This window comes from Molossus molossus, unplaced genomic scaffold, assembly GCF_014108415.1.
Source record: "Molossus molossus isolate mMolMol1 unplaced genomic scaffold, mMolMol1.p scaffold_m16_p_2, whole genome shotgun sequence".
NCBI classification, from domain to species: domain Eukaryota; kingdom Metazoa; phylum Chordata; class Mammalia; order Chiroptera; family Molossidae; genus Molossus; species Molossus molossus.
In genome coordinates, this window is record NW_023425355.1 from 28,774,525 (window position 1) to 28,790,583 (window position 16,059).

The 16,059-nt window shown below is 37.4% G+C and overlaps 1 protein-coding gene across 1 annotated transcript in view; it reads right to left on the bottom strand.

The window, feature by feature from the left end:
- Positions 1-15,753, bottom strand: part of ZMAT1 (zinc finger matrin-type 1) — a 39,527-nt gene extending 23,774 nt beyond the window's left edge. The window contains exon 1 of the mRNA XM_036271320.1: positions 15,690-15,753. Coding sequence (XP_036127213.1) covers positions 15,690-15,753 — 64 coding nt within the window. The remainder of the gene's footprint in view (positions 1-15,689) is intronic.
- Positions 15,754-16,059: the final 306 nt, after the last annotated feature.

Consider the following 16,059-nt stretch of genomic DNA (forward strand, 5'->3'; position numbering starts at 1 on the left):
ACATGGGGGTACATATATTCTTTCTGATTGGTGTTTCAGGCTTCTTAGGGTATATTCCTAGAAGTGGGATCACTGGCTCAAATGGTAGTTCAATTTTTAACTTTTTGAGGTAACACCATATTGTTTTCCATAGAGGCTGCATCAGTCTGCATTCCCACCAGCAGTGTACTAGAGTCCCCTTTTCTCCACACCCTCGCCAACACTTGTTGTTTGATGATTTGTTGATGGCGGCCATTCTGACAGGTGTGAGGTGATATCTCATTGTTGTTTTAATTTGCATCTCTCTGATGATTAGTGATGGTGAGCATTTCGTCATATGTCTCTTAGCCATTTGTATGACCTGTTTGGAGAGGTGTCTATTTAGTTCCTCTGCCCATTTTTTAATTGGGTTCTTTGTTTTCCTTTTGTTGAGTTGTAGGAGCACTCTATTCATATTGGAAATTAACCCCTTATCTGATATATCATTGGCAATTATGCTCTCACATAGAGTGGGTTGCCTTTCCATTTTGATGATTGTATCTTTTCCTGTGCAGAAGCTTTTTAGTTTGATGTAGTCCCATGTGTTCATTTTTTCCCTTGTTTCTATTGCCTTAGGCATTTTATCAGTGAAAATTCTGTTGCATGTGATGTCTGAGATTTTGTTTTCTACATTTTCTTCTAAGATTTTCATGGATTCATTGGTCACATTTAAGTCTTTTATCCATTTTGAGTTTATTTTTGTGTATGGTGTAAGTTGATGGTCTAGTTTCATTTTTTTTTTTTTTTACATGTAGCTGCCCAATTTTCCCAACACCACTTATTAAAAAGGCTGTCTTTACTCCAGTGTATGCTCTTGCCACCTTTGTCAAATATTAATTGAGCATATTGCCTTGGGTCCATTTCTGGGTTCTCTATTCTGTTCCATTGATCTATCTGCCTGTTCTTGTGCCAGTACCAGGCTGTTTTGATTGGAGGGATCACATTGCCAGATTTCAGGCTACACTACAAAGACCTAAGTTATTTTTAAAACATACCAATATAGGCTCCATCACAGACCAATTAGCCAGAATCTCTGGGAGTGGTTCCCAGTCACAGTTTCTTGTTTGTTTTTTTATTTATTGTTGACATTATTACAGATGTTTTCCATTTCCCCACCTTTACCCACCTCCAACCAGCCTCCACCCCCCCTCCCTCTGGCCATTACCACACTGTTGTCTGTGTCCATGGCCTATGCATATAGGTACTTTGGCTAATTTCTTCACCTTCTTTCATCCAGTTCCTCCTCCCCCTCTCCTCTGACCTCTGTCAATCTGTTCCATGTATCCATGCCTCTGGTTCTATTTTGTTTGTCAGTTTATTTTGTTTACTAGATTCCATGTATAAGTGAGATTACATGTTATTTGTCTTTCTCTAAATCTCTTATTTCGCTTAGCATAATGATCTCCAGCCAGTTCCATCCATGCTGTTGCAAAAGGTAAGTGTTCTTTTTTTTTTTACAGCTGTGCAGTATTCCATTGTAAAAATGTACCTTAGTGTTTTTATCCACTCATCTACTGATAGACACTTGGGCTGTTTCCAGATCTTAGCAATTCTAATAGTGCTTCTATGAACATAGGGGTGCATATAGCCTTTCTGGTTGGTGTTTCGGGATTCTTAGGATATATTACCAGAAGTGGGATTGCTGGGTCAAAAGGCAGTTCCATTTTTAATTTTTTGATGAAACTCCATATTGTTTTCCTTAGTGGCTGCACCAGTCTGCATTACTACCAACAGTTCACGAGGGTTCCCTTTTCTCCACGCCCTTGCCAGTGAGCATTTGTTATTTGTTGATTTATTGATGGTAGCCATTCTGACAGGTGTGAGGTTTTAATTTGCATCTCTCTGATGATTAGTGACACTGAGCATTTTTTATGTCTATTGGCCATCTGTATGTTCTCTTTGGAGATGTGTCTATTAAGGTCCTTTGCCCATTTTTAAATTGGATTGTTTGCCTTCCTGGTGTTGAGTTGTATTTTTTTATTTATTTTTTAATTTTTTTTTTTTTGTTACAGATGTTTCTCCTTTTTTACCCCATTGACACCCTCCTCCCCTCCCCCCTCCCCCGCCCCATCCCCGGCTTTGTTGTCCATGTCCATTGGTTATGCATACATGCATATAAGTTCTGTGGTTTATCTCTTCCCACCACCACCCCCAACCCCTCTCCTGAGGGATGTCAGTCTGTTCCCTACTTCCATGTTTCTGGGTCTACCGTATTCCTCACACTGTTATGTTCATTATATTCTGTATATAAGTGAGATCATGTGGTATTTGTCCTTCTCTGCTTGGCTCATTTCACAACATGGAGGGACCTGGAAAGTATTTATTTTTTTAAAGTTTTCCAGGTGATTCTGTTGCATAGCGAAGGTTGAGAAGCACTGGTATCTTTATAGTAGTCAAATTTGTATGCATTTTTGTTGAAATGCAATTTGATTTCCAAGAGTAGGGGGGATCTCAAACTTTAGTGTGCAACAGAATCACCTGGAGAGCATGTTAAAAGAGATTGTTGGACTCCACCCTCAGAATTTCTAATTATTTAGTTCTGTGATGGGATCCCAAGGACATATATTTTTAAAAAGTTGTCTTGTGGTGCTGATGCTGCTGATCTGGGAAAACCACACCTTGAGAACCACTGTCTTAGAGCTTCCACTGGTCCTAGTTCTACTCATTGAATCATAGTAAGTATAATCCCTCTTCTAATATGGCAATCCTGAAATATTTTAAGAGAACTATTATCTCTTTTTTCCTTCCCTCACTCTTTAGCCTTTTTATGAATTTATCCCAGTTCCATCATGTAGCATGATTTTGAGTCATCTTACTAATTTGCCTAAACCCCTCCCATTCATAAAGTGTAACATAAACACAATCACTCTAATGGGGTTACGAGGACAAAAAATAAGTAAAATTAGATCATCACCTCATTTTTTAAAATTGTGGTAAAAACACACAATTGAAATTAGCCATTGTAAAGTGTATAGTTGAGTATTTAAGTATATTCACGTACTTATTTTTAATATTTCTCTTCAATTAATATACCTAAGAAAATGCAACAAGACCACCTTTTTACAGCATACACTCAAAATGGATTAAAGACTTAAATGTAAGACTTGAAAGCATAAAAATTCTAGAAGAAAACACAGGCAGTAAAATATCTGACATTTCTCTTAGCAATATTTTTTCTGATATATCTCCACAGGCAAGGGAAACAAAAGAAAATATATAAAATGGGATTACATCAAAAAAAATTTTACACAACAAAGGAAACCATAAACAAAACGAAAATACAACCTACTGAATGGAAGAAAATATTTACCAATTGTATACCTTATAAAAGGTTAATATCCAAAATTTATAAAGAATTTATACTACTCAATAGTAAAAAAAACAAAAAAACACAAACAAACAAACAAACAAACAAAAAAACAATTAAAAAATAGACAATTGGTTGGAGTGTTATCCCATACACCAAAAGGTTTCAGGTTCAATTCCAAGAAAGGGCACACATCTAGGTTTTGGGTTTGTAACCTGGTTGGGGCACGTGCGGGAAGCAGTTGATCAATGTTTCTCTCTTATATCGATGCTTCTCTTTCTCATTCTCCCTTCCTCTCTTTTGAAAATTAATACAAGCATATCCTTGGATGAAGATTAAAAATAATTGGCAGCCCTGGCCGGTTTCTCAGTGGTTAGAACATCGGCCTGCAAACCAGAGTCCCAGGTTCGGTTCCCACTAAGGACGGTTTGTCCCCAGCCCCAGTAGAGGCTGTGTGGGTGGCAACCAGTTGGTGTATCTCTCTCACATCAATGCTTCTCTCTCTCTCTCTCCCTCCCTCCCTCCTTCCCACTCTATCTGAAGATAAATGCAAAAATGTCCTCTGGTGAGAATTAAAAAAAAAAATTGGCATAGGACCTGAAGAGACACTTCACTAAAGAATACATATAGATCCAATAGACATATGAAAAGGTGCTCAACATCACTAATTGTTAGAGAAATACAAATTAAAACCACAATGAGATATCACCTCACACCTGTCAGAATGGATATCATCATCAATAAAGCCACAAACGAAAGTGCTGGCAAGTATGTGGAGAAAAGGGAAGGCTCACCCTCGTGCATGGATGATGGGAATGCAGATTGGTGCAGCCACTATGAAAAGCAGTGTGGAGTTTCCTCAAACATTTAAAAATGAAACTACCTTATGACCCAGCAATTCCACTTTTGGGTATTTATCTGAAGAAACCAAAAACTCTAATTTGAAAGAATATAAGTGTCCCTGTGTTCACTGCAGCATTATTTACAATAGCCAAGATATGAAAGCCACCCAAGTGCCCATCAATAGACAAGTGCATAAAGAAGTGGTACATAGCCCTGGCCAGTTTGGCTCAGTGATTAGAGCGTCAGCCTGCGGTCCGGAGAGACCCGGGTTCGGTTCCCGCTAAGGGCGCGTACTTCGGTTGCAGTTTGTCCCCGGCCCTGGTTGGTCGTGCAGGTGGCAGCCACTCGATGTGTCCCTTCACGTCGATGTCTCTCTCTCTCTCTCCCTTCCTCTCTCTCCCTCCCATTCTATCTGTACAAAAAATGGAAAAATGTCCTCGGGTGAGGAAAAAAAAAAAGAAGTGGTACATATATACAATGGAATATTACTTGGCCATAAAAAGAATTAAATGTTACCACTTGTGACAGCATGAATGGACCTAGCGGGCATTATGTTAAGTGAAATAAGTCAGTCAGTGAAAAACAAATATCATATGATTTCACTTATATGTGGAATCTAAAGAACAAAATAAACTAACAAGCAAAACTGAAACACTCTCATATACAGAGTGGACAGGTGGTTGCCAGAAAGGAAGGGGTTTGGAGTATGGGGTGAAAGAGGTGAAGGGATTAAGAAGTATAAATTGGTAGTTACAAAACAGTCACAGGGATGTAAAATACAGCATAGGGAATATAGTCAATAATGTTTTGATGACTTTGTGGGTGTCAAGTGTGTTTAAGAAATAGCAGGGGGAACACTTTGTGAAGTGTGTGATTGGCCACTGTGATGTAAACTTGAAACCAATACAATGTTGAAAGTGAACTGTCATTGAAAAAATAATAATAAAATAAAAATTAAAAATTAAATAAAAAAATTTAAAAAGGCAATATAGCCTAAGATAGGTTCATCGTTTTTTGGTGGTCACATCATACTGTTGACTCATGCTATGCTAACTTGTTACTAAAATATAAGCTTCTTTTTCACCTAAGCGCTAGTTAAATTCTATCCTTCCAGGACATGATTATATAGGTAGAAACTTTTCAGACTCAATATAAACTTAAATTTGTTCCATTTAACATTTAGCTTGTTAGAGTCTACCAATCATTCCAGCCTCTCGAGATCTTTTAAATCCTAAATCTGTCAACAGGAGGTTTGTGGAAGGTGGCTTTTTACTGAGATCACTTATATATGATGGGGTATTATTTTCCACACTATCAAATTCTCCTCAAGCTGCATTTATCCTAAATTTAACATGATTGTGATTATTTACACTTTCTAATGATGATACCTGAGGCTTGATTAGGTCAAGCAATTTCCCCAAAGTCACACTGCTAGTACATGTCAGAGCAAGGATTCAAATATGTCTACCCAAGATTTCTCTGAGATCTGATTCTTAAAAAGGCAAAGGTTTTGTATGAAAAACTTCCTCCCTAGGTTTGGCACATATAACACACATATGTCAGCTTTTCAAGAGATGCTAAATAAGACCCCGTTCTACCCCCATCACCACTATTTGAGACATGATGTTCGGACTCCCCAAAATAAATAGCGTATAGCCAATTCTTAAAGTGGGAGAGGAAACTGGTAATAGTACAGATATTTTTCAGTCTGTCTCAGGGGGAAGGTCTGTCTCAGGAAGCAGATATTAAATTAGGGGCTACATAGGCAAATTACATTGGCTGTTAGGAAGATGGCTGAGGCTGGAACTAATGAGTACTGAACACTTACTATATGACAGGAACTAAAGTAAGTGTTCTCAAAAAGAACTAAGGGTTGGGAGTTCATCCTGGTAGGCATGGGATGTATCCTTATTTCTTTCCTTCTTTTCTTTATACTCTCTCCATGTCTTTTCTTTCCCTTAACTGGTTAGAATATAAAGAAATGTATGTATTTTTATTGTTTGATTGTTAAATATGGGCTTGTATTGATTCTTAATTTCAAAAGCACTAAAGAGTTGTAAAAAGCACTATAATGAGATTACATTACAGTCTTTACTCTGCTATTAATTACCTGTATGACTAAGAACATATCACAACCTTTCAGATTTCCATTTCTTAAGTTTCTTTTGTACTTGACTATATATAAGCTGATTGTCATCAATGGGAAAATGTATTTTAGATAGGAATACATACAAAGAAGCAAAATTTTGGTGAGGTCCTTACAGAAGGATGCAAATATCTTAACTGCTTCCAAATAAGAAGTGTATTAGGAAACACAAAAGATAATTTGAAGTTTTAAGCAGTTTATACAGACTTTAAGGGCCTAATATTTAAAAGATCCCAATATTTTTCTCCTATTTATCTATTGTCTGCTTTTCATTGTCTGTGTCCTAACCATAAAACTAGTTCTCTCCAAAATATGTCTTAGCAAAACAGACACAGCATTTCTATTTCTAAGTATAATATTTTAGTCATTATAGTGTCAAAAAGAAAAAAAAAAGAGTATTATTTTGATTATAATTTAGGTATAAATGCTTTAGTTTTCTTCCTAGACAATGACTACCAAATTCATGGCAGATGGTTTTGCATCTTTTAATCTAAATTAGTTAGAAGTTAGGAGAACTAGGGTTAAAATATCTAAATAGATTAAACATTAGAATGGTCATGGGGATATAAACGATGAATAGGGCCCTGGTCAGTGTAGTTCAATGGTTAGAGTGTTGACCTGTGCACTGAAGGGTCTCAGGTTCAATTCCTGGTCCAGGCATGTACCTGGGTTGCAGGTTTGATTCTGGCCCCCACCTGTTGGGGGCAACCAATCTGTGTGTCTCTCTCACATAGATGTTTCTCTCTCCTACTCTCTCTCCCTCTTGCTCCCTTCCACTCTCTCCAAAAAAAAAAATCAATGGAAAAAATACCCTCGGGTGAGGATTAATAACAACAACAAAAAAGTACAACATAAGAGCTATAGTTAATAATATTTTAACAACTATGTATGGTGCCAGGTGGGTACTAAACTTGTTAGGGGATCACGTCATAAATTATATGAATGTCTAACTACTATGCTGTACACCTGAAACTAATATAAAATAATATTGAATGTCAACTGTCATTGAAAATAAATTTTAAAAAAGAAATAGAAAAAAAGAGTATCCAATGACAAATTACTGAATGCTGTGAAGTATGACTTCACCTCTCATCTGCAGCATATGAACCTTGAACATGGGATGGTAATTACTTTCTGGTTAATCTCAGGAATGTTGTTTTCCTATTCCTAGCATACTACTTCTCAATTGTTCTTCATTCCCTGACATATTTGAATTTTGTATGCTATCATGAAGTTAGAAAAAAGTATATGGACAGGGAGCAAGATTTTATACTCAGAATCGAAGCCCAGTTTGGTGCAGTTTAGTAGTGAGATCTTAATGATACAACAATGAGCTCTCAAATATGGACTGGGAAAAAAATGTCTTTGAAACATTCAAGAGTTTCTGATGCTGATACCACTACTTTGTATTTTAACATAAAACAAAAACAGTGGGGAATAAGAAAGTACTGTCAAAAATTAGGCTCAAAATGGGAAGAGACCCTAAGTCTGATAATGCAATAAAGGCTTAAACTAATAGGATCCGGAAAAGATAAAATAAAACCAATATTTAATGCATGATCCTATAATCCGTGGTCACAATAAATTGTATTTTATAAGGTTGTCAAATGATAACAAATTAAATATAATATATTTAAACAATCTTTAAATGTTTTTATTGATTTTTAGAGAGAGAGGAAGGGAGAAGGACAGGGAGAGAGAAACACTGATGTGAGAGAAACATCGATCGGCTACCTCCTGCACGCTCCCTACCAGGGATCAAGCTGCAACCCAGGCATGTACCCGGACCAGGAGTCCAACAGGCAACCAACCCTTTAGTGCACGAAGACGCCCAACCAAATGACCCACACTGGCCAGGGCTTAAGTATAACTTTTAAATGTCTGTTGGTTTCCAGAAATAACACATATCAGAAAGTTCTTTAGCATGGAGGAGAATGGATAGTGGTGGTGGTTGTTGCATAAAGTGAATGTACTTAATGCTGAATTGAAATTATTGAACTACGCACTTAAAATGCATAAAATGGCAATTTTGTTATGTACATTCTACCATAGTTAAAAATATATTAGGAAAAAAATCACGAAAGCACTTTCTTTTCCCCAAACCATAACATAAAGGGCAGTTGCCCCACATCAATCTGTCACACAGAGGAAACTGCATGAACAAACCTTTGTTTTGCTACCATGACATAGCCACCCTCTCTTGAATAACATTTATGAAGGTTATTGCAAAGAAAGAGTGGTTTGTGACGATTTATAAATGGGATCTGATAAGAAAGTTCATGTATTTAATGATCCTACAATTTGATTATATTCATGTGTGGCTTAGACCTTTGGTAAGAGAATGAAATAACCAATTTTCTACTAATGAAATTGTTTAATCTCTTTATATCCTTCCTACAAGGAATGTTTACATGACTTGAGAAAATAAAACTTTCATAATAATTTGACATGGGGGAAATTATAGCACAAGCAGAAAAAAAATAGGCTTTTGAGTTGGTCAAACAGATTTAAATCCTATCTCTATCCATAATTATATAACCCTGAGCAAATTATTTAACCACTTTGAGCCAGTTTTTTTCCATCTAAAGAGTATAGAAATACAATGTCTGTTCCAGGATATGATGAATATTTAATAAACTTTTAAAAATTAGATGATTAACACCTGTAAGCACTTGGTAAAGTATGCTTGTTACGAATCCAGAAGATTTGAAAATTTTAGTTAATATAATATATAATCATTTTATTTCAGATCAGAATACTTTTAGAGATCTAATCCAGGGTGTCTCAGTCTTGGTACTACTGTTACTCTGGGCCCAACAATTTGTTTTGGTCAGGGGCTGTTCTATGCATTGTAGGATATTTAGTACAATCCTCAGTCTCTACTGACTAGAAGTTGATAGCATTCCCCAGGTATAAAAACCAAAAATATCTCTAGACATTGCCACATGTGAGGCAAAATGTTCTCCAGTTTATAAATAATTAAGCCTAATATCTTTATTTCAAAATGAGAAAGCTAAGGCCCAGAGAGCTTATAGGAAATAAAGGACTGAGTAAGCTAAAATTCAAAAGATATTATTCCGCATTCAGGTGGATTTGAACCATAAAAAACATTTCAGTTGTCTGGGGAAGACATTACTAATTGCAGAGGGAAGTTTTTAAGTCAGTGACATACAAATGTGAGTACTAATAATTTACATTCAATAAACTTGGGCATTACTGAAATCCCCTCTGTTGATATAAAAATATGCAATTCAGCTTGTACCAGAATATCTGCCTTTGATGATATAAAAAGCAAAGAGTATTCACTTGCTAGAAACTCACTTTTTAGGGAATCTGGTAGGATTGTGCCCATTCCAAATAGTTGCATTATTATGCTATACTAAAAATACCTTTGCCCTGGCTGGTTTGGCTCAGCAGTTAGAGTGTGGACCTGCGGACCAGAGAGTCCTGGGTTCGATTCCCGCTAAGGGCATGTACCTCGGTTGCGGTTTGTCCCTGGCCCCAGTTTGGGTCATGTGGGTGGAAGCCAGTCGATGTGTCTCTCTCACATTGATGCTTCTCTCTCTCTCTCTTCCCCCCTCTCTCCCTCCTGTTCTATCTGAAGATAGATGTAAAAAATGTCCTCGGGTGAGGATAAAAAAAAATACCTTTAACTTCTTTATCCAAAAATTCAATTGAATAAGAAATCAAAATTCCCATAATTAAAACTTTCTTCTAATCAACACTGCTAGATAACACCAGAAAATTTAGGATAAAACAGATTTTGAGACAAAAGAACATTTACGGATTAAGTCAGAAAAGAATAATGAATCTGTGTCTACATTTTGGTTTACTCTCACTAATACAATTAAAAACTTTATAAGATCTCTGAGGAAGGAATAAGATTATCACATCTCATCAGTTCTAGGTAAGAGAACTTTCTCTGTTCACTTCAATTAAATGTTCTTCAGTTACCCTGCTAAGAAATGTAAGCTAATTCAAATTAGGTGACTTTATACAAAATTTGCTATATTTAATAAAGTGACAATTACTTGCATTTGTTAAATGACAGGTTTAGTTGTACAAGAACCCAAATTTCTTCCTTAAGACAACTTATCAGATGCTTGAGACAAGAATAACTATTAACTTTTTTTAAAAAAAATTTTAATCCTCACCCAAGGATATGTTTTTATTGATCTTCAGAGAGAGAGGAAGAGAAAAAGAGAGAAAGAAACATTGATGTGAGAGAGAAATATCCATCAGCTGCCTCCCATATGCTCCCTGAACGGGGATCAAACCCAAAACCTAGGTATGTGCCTTGACTAGGAATTGAACCTGAAAGCTTTTGGTGCTCAGGATGACACTTCAACCAACTGAACCACCCAGCCAGGGCATCTATTAACTGTTTTAATGCTTTGCTAAAGTGGGAATTTCATAGTCCAAACTGATCTTGAAGCAAAAAAATATACAGTCCTCCCTCGCCACTTTGTGCTTCGACTTTTGCGGCTTCACTCTATCGCGGTTTTTTCAAATATATTCATTAAAAAGTTGATTGAGACAGTGAAAATGATACAGCGTGCTCTCGGTTTTCTGAGTCAATTATACATCCCTGTATTACAATTAAAATTAAAATTAAAATTACTGTACATATGGACTGTAGGTCTATGTATTCGAGCATCTCAGGAATCCTTCAACGCCACGTGTAACCACCAGAGTCTGGAATGGATTAACTGTGATAAACGAGGGACGACTGTATATATCTAACATTGTAAAGAACTCTACAGATCCTATTTAAATATAGTAACAAGAATGGAGCAAACCTCACAAGGGTTGACTGTAATACTATAAACGTAAATCTCATTCTTACTCACAGATTTAAAATCAGGCATTAAGCGCTGGCTGCTTTGGCTCAGCAGTTAGAGGACAGAAGGGTCTCAGGTTTGGTTCCTGATCAAAGGCATGTACCTAGGTTGCAGATTCAATACCAGCCCCAGTTGGGCTCCTGTAGCAGGCAACACGATCTATATGTCTCTCTCACATTGATGTTTCTCTCTCTCTCTCCCTTCCTCCCTCCCTCCCTTCCATTCTACCTAAAATTCAATGGAAAAATAAAAAATAATAATAAAATCAGGCATTAAGAAACCTGAGAAATAATCACATGAATTTTGCAAAGAGCATCATATGTGCTATACAGTCTCCTTGATTACACTTTTAGAGATAACCTACCTGAAACATTTTTGATGTAAAAGGATTTTAAAAAATAGCTGACTTGACCTTTGCAATCTTTATATACCATCATAAATCTAAGGAAACAATGAGCAGAGCTCAACACTAAATTACAGGAGACTGGGAAACCGCCTGTGCTAACCTTGCCAAAATATTTTAACTCTCTTTTCCCCCTAAAGGCCACACACACTCCATTTAAGGAGTTTTCAGAGATATTAATTGTGCCAGAAATAAAGACCTGTACCTGTCAGCATTATGAACACTCTTAGCTATAATACTATCTAGCATCCTTATTTTCTCAGGCTGTAAGATTAGTACCTGACTTACGTGTTTGGCAACTTTGGCTGTTTTGGAAAGATTATCACAATAAAAAATTTGTAAAGATTTTCCCATGCCAGTTACAAAATACAATGAAATTAACAAAATTAATTGGGAGTACTAGTTATATGTTTAATGTTTACTAAGTCCTTGAACTTTATAATCATAAGCTCTCTGTGGCTAGCTAGCTCAGAAGACATGATTGTGAAGCTAAAAACTGAGTTTAAATCCTATTTAAATCCATTAATTTACTCGATCCTGTAACAGCTACTTTGCATGAGAAAGCCACCATGCCATTCATTCCAACAGGTTAGTAAATGTGAATGGATCTGCAAGACTGGCTTCAGGTAGTAAATAATCCTAACAGATAGGTGATGAATACAGTAGGGGACATACTTCTTCAATATTTTTACATATTGATACCTAATAAAGACAGAGGGTCAGAAACTATCAAATGGTCATTAACCTTTCTCCAGATATCCCTACCCTGCCAAATGCAGAAAATTAAAAATTATATCTAACAATTTTCTAATGATTCTCTTAGAGATGTTCTTCCAACGTTAGATTAACAATATAATGTGTTTCATTGTGCTTACAGTACATAAGCCACCATGGGAAGAATACAGGTTTATAATAAAAATGGAACGGTCCTATACTTTAGGAATCTGACTAGTTATATTTAAAATTACATTTCCCCAATGATGTTATGTATTCATTTTATAATTTTACTTGCAGTACTTTGAGCTCTTTCACATACCTGTGTCTACTTCGTCTGTATATGCTCAGCACTCAGCACGGTGCGTGGCGCATGCGCACGCACACACACACACACACACACACACACACACACACATACAGGCGTTCAATAAATGATTCCTGAATAAATAAGGGAAAGGCTATTAACTAAGTTTCTTATGGTGAACGTGAAACTTTACTGAATAATATGGAGACAAGAAAATGCCTTGTTAGGTAATTGCTATGCAAATGAATTATTAACTAAATAAAAATTCAAAATTCCCTCCAGTCTAACACAGAATCTATTTAATAATTTATTTTTCTTAAAGAGGTAAACAAGAGGGTTTTTGTTTTGATTTTTACCATGATTATACCAGGGACTTCAATACTGGGTGACAATTCATTTTTGAGCCATTGAATGTTTTATTTTATTTTTTAAGTTCAATGAATGAAACATGAAGTGCCCTACTAAATCTCAATACTCCCTTTACCTTGAATTCTGGGTATGAGTCTTTTCATATGTCTGTTCACTGGGCATTTCTTTTGCTTGTTGTTTTTGTTTTTAGGTTGATTGCCTAATTTTTCATTTGTAACCTTTGAAAGCTTCTAATCTTCCCTGCTTTGCAACTTCACTGACATTTGCTCATTACCAACTCAAGACAGAGAAGATCCTCAGGAATGTTAGCTATCCTTGAAAATGGGTCAGCAAATGCTTGATTGCAATACACTTTTAATGGTCCTATTTGTAGCAGACTTGTAATAACTGGAATCTTGACAATTCTTTGCTACCTTTAAGAGAATCTCCTAACTAGGACTTAAAAAGAAAATATACTGGCACACCACCAAGCAACAATTTTCTCCCTTCTCTTTTATCCACTATCATAAATGACAACCATTTATGGCCTTTATAAACATCTAGACAAAAATATTTTGAGACCTAATAGTGTTTTAGGCAGTTTACTATATGAAAAGGTAAGAGTTTTATTTGGACTGAACAGTTAATGAGGATATTTACCTAAAATGAAATGATAGTTTTTAGGCAGCAATTATATTTGGTTTTTCATATCCTAGTAAATTGTCTCAACACTAACGACACAGAATTTATTACTCACTGAATATCAGGTGAAAACTATTTGCTCAAGGTTTCTTATGGCTTATGAATCACTATTCTAGTGCACAGCCATGGAAATACCATTGAAAGAGTATTAATGCAGAACTGCAAAATCATGGTTCATATGTTCAGATCTGAAATCAACCTCGGAATTTGGCTAGTCCCAAACCTCTGCTTCAGTAATATCAAAACCCAAATACAGGAAACTTGGGATCTGTTCAGGGTTATAAAATTTAGTAGATTAACAACAGAACCTAGGTTCACTGCACCAGACTCATACACTAGGGCTCTCCTCATTTTACCAGCTAGCAATACTATAGACATGGTTTTGCTGCTACTTTATAAACTTTTATCTTTTAAAGCTGTTAATACCTGCATATATTAAAAATACTGCAACCAAGGCAGGCAATAAGCCATTTTCTCCATGAAATACTAGTTCTAAATCTTACTGTGAAAAGGCCACGAGAGCCAAAACGAATTGTGATCTTGACCACCTATAACACTGTTCTCTCTTTGCTGGTTATAGACAGAAAGTTTGGTAGTAAAACAAAAAATCCAGGAGATTTCATATTTTCACCCCAGAACAATTGTACAAATTCTGGCTAACTGAAGACATTAAACAGAGGATTTCAAAGGTTGCCTTCAGTAAATGAGTTAATAAATAAAAACATCATCATACCACAGTGTATTTCTAATGTCCATATTTAGTAAGTGGCATTTATGTAATGTGCTATGACAAATATTGTAAGGTTTTTTGTTTTGTTTTGTTTAGTTTTTACTGCTTTGCTTTTCCTCCAAAGTGAAAAGTGTGAAAGGATATGGAATAGCACACAGGGATATGTCATTTAAGAATGTGAAGAGAAAAATAATTTTTATGTGGTAATTTTAATGGGGTATTCTCCTAAGAAAAAGGAGCTTAAATTATTCTACTCTATTTTGGAGTCCAAGGCCTTTCACTTTGGAGGCAAGTTAGCAAAATAAGGTAACACAGCGAATACTGATAATTAATACAAAGTTTACGATGCACAATGCTTTAGAGATATCCAGTGGAATCGGTTTCAACCGCCTAAGAAGCATTTCCAAAAGATGCTTTAAAACACAATGGCAAACTTTACATTTTGCTATTAGTAGGCTGTTTACAAGTATATAGTACTTTGTGTGAACTAAATATCACGTATACTAAAATAGTCAATAAATATATTTTTCTCTTAGGAATAATATGTGTTGTAGGTACAACAGCGCTTATTAAAACAAAACCACCTTAAAGATGGGCCCATAAACCTTGCTGTACAAGGTTACATCCTCAAATAGCCAAAGAAAACTCTCCAAAGTGATTACTGAAATCCGTACATCTGCCACACTCTCTCCCTCTCCTTTCCTCAGTACAACTCCCTCCTCCACCAGACCCTAGAATTCTAAAATCCAACATATCCTACTTGAAGGCTCAAGTATACACTCTAACATCCCCAAATTCGTAACCTCAACTCTTCTTAAATATCCTACTGCAAGTACCTACACTGCAGGATGCTGCATTTCACCAAAGGGGTGTATCCTCCCTCTGATTTCTTTGGCCTTTTCTCTTTTGATCTCTTGCCCCTTTCTCCATCTCCTCCCTTTCCCTGATCCTCCAGTTCACAGTACTTCTACCTTGCCTCCTCTATCTTTTACCAAATCACACCTCAGCTTCCTAGAGCATACTAAGGTGCCCTGGCTGGGAGAGAAATTATGTTCTTTTTTTCCCTTCAAACTCCTGCCTTGTGAATACCTGCGGTTCCTTTTCCTGAGAGCCCCCATCTTTTTTCGGGGGGGGGAGATTAGGGAAGCCCCTCTCTGCTTCACTCCAGGGGCTACTACTGCGGGTGGGGCGTGGCGAGCTTGGCCTTTACTGCGCCACAGCAGGTGGGGGGTGGGGCGGTGGCGAACCGCGCCCATTCAGGTCTCGGACCGGCTGAAGAGAGGCAGCGAAGGAGATGGGGCCGCCCCCACACCCCAGGACGGGAACTCACCTTCTCTGAGGCAAGGGCGGGTGTCTACTTTAAAACTACTGTCCCCCCTCCCCGCCGCCGCCATAGTGGAGCCGCCAAAGCCGCCGCCGTCGCCACAGCCACCGGCAGGCGAGCTGGCAGGGGTGGAGGTGGCGGAGGAGGCAGGCTCAATCACTGCCGCCGCCGCCGCCGCCGCCGCGCAGGCGGTGTAGGAGGAGGAGGAGGAGGCGGCAGAAACGGTAGCTTCCTGAGGGGAAGACTCTGCTGCCAGCGGTGTGACTGTGCTCGGCGCCGCCGCCATCGCAGCGAGGCGCGGACAATTGCACTTGCGCCTGGCTCCCGTTAAATCCTTTAGCCACGCCTCTCGCTTAGCCACGCCCCCTTTGCCCCT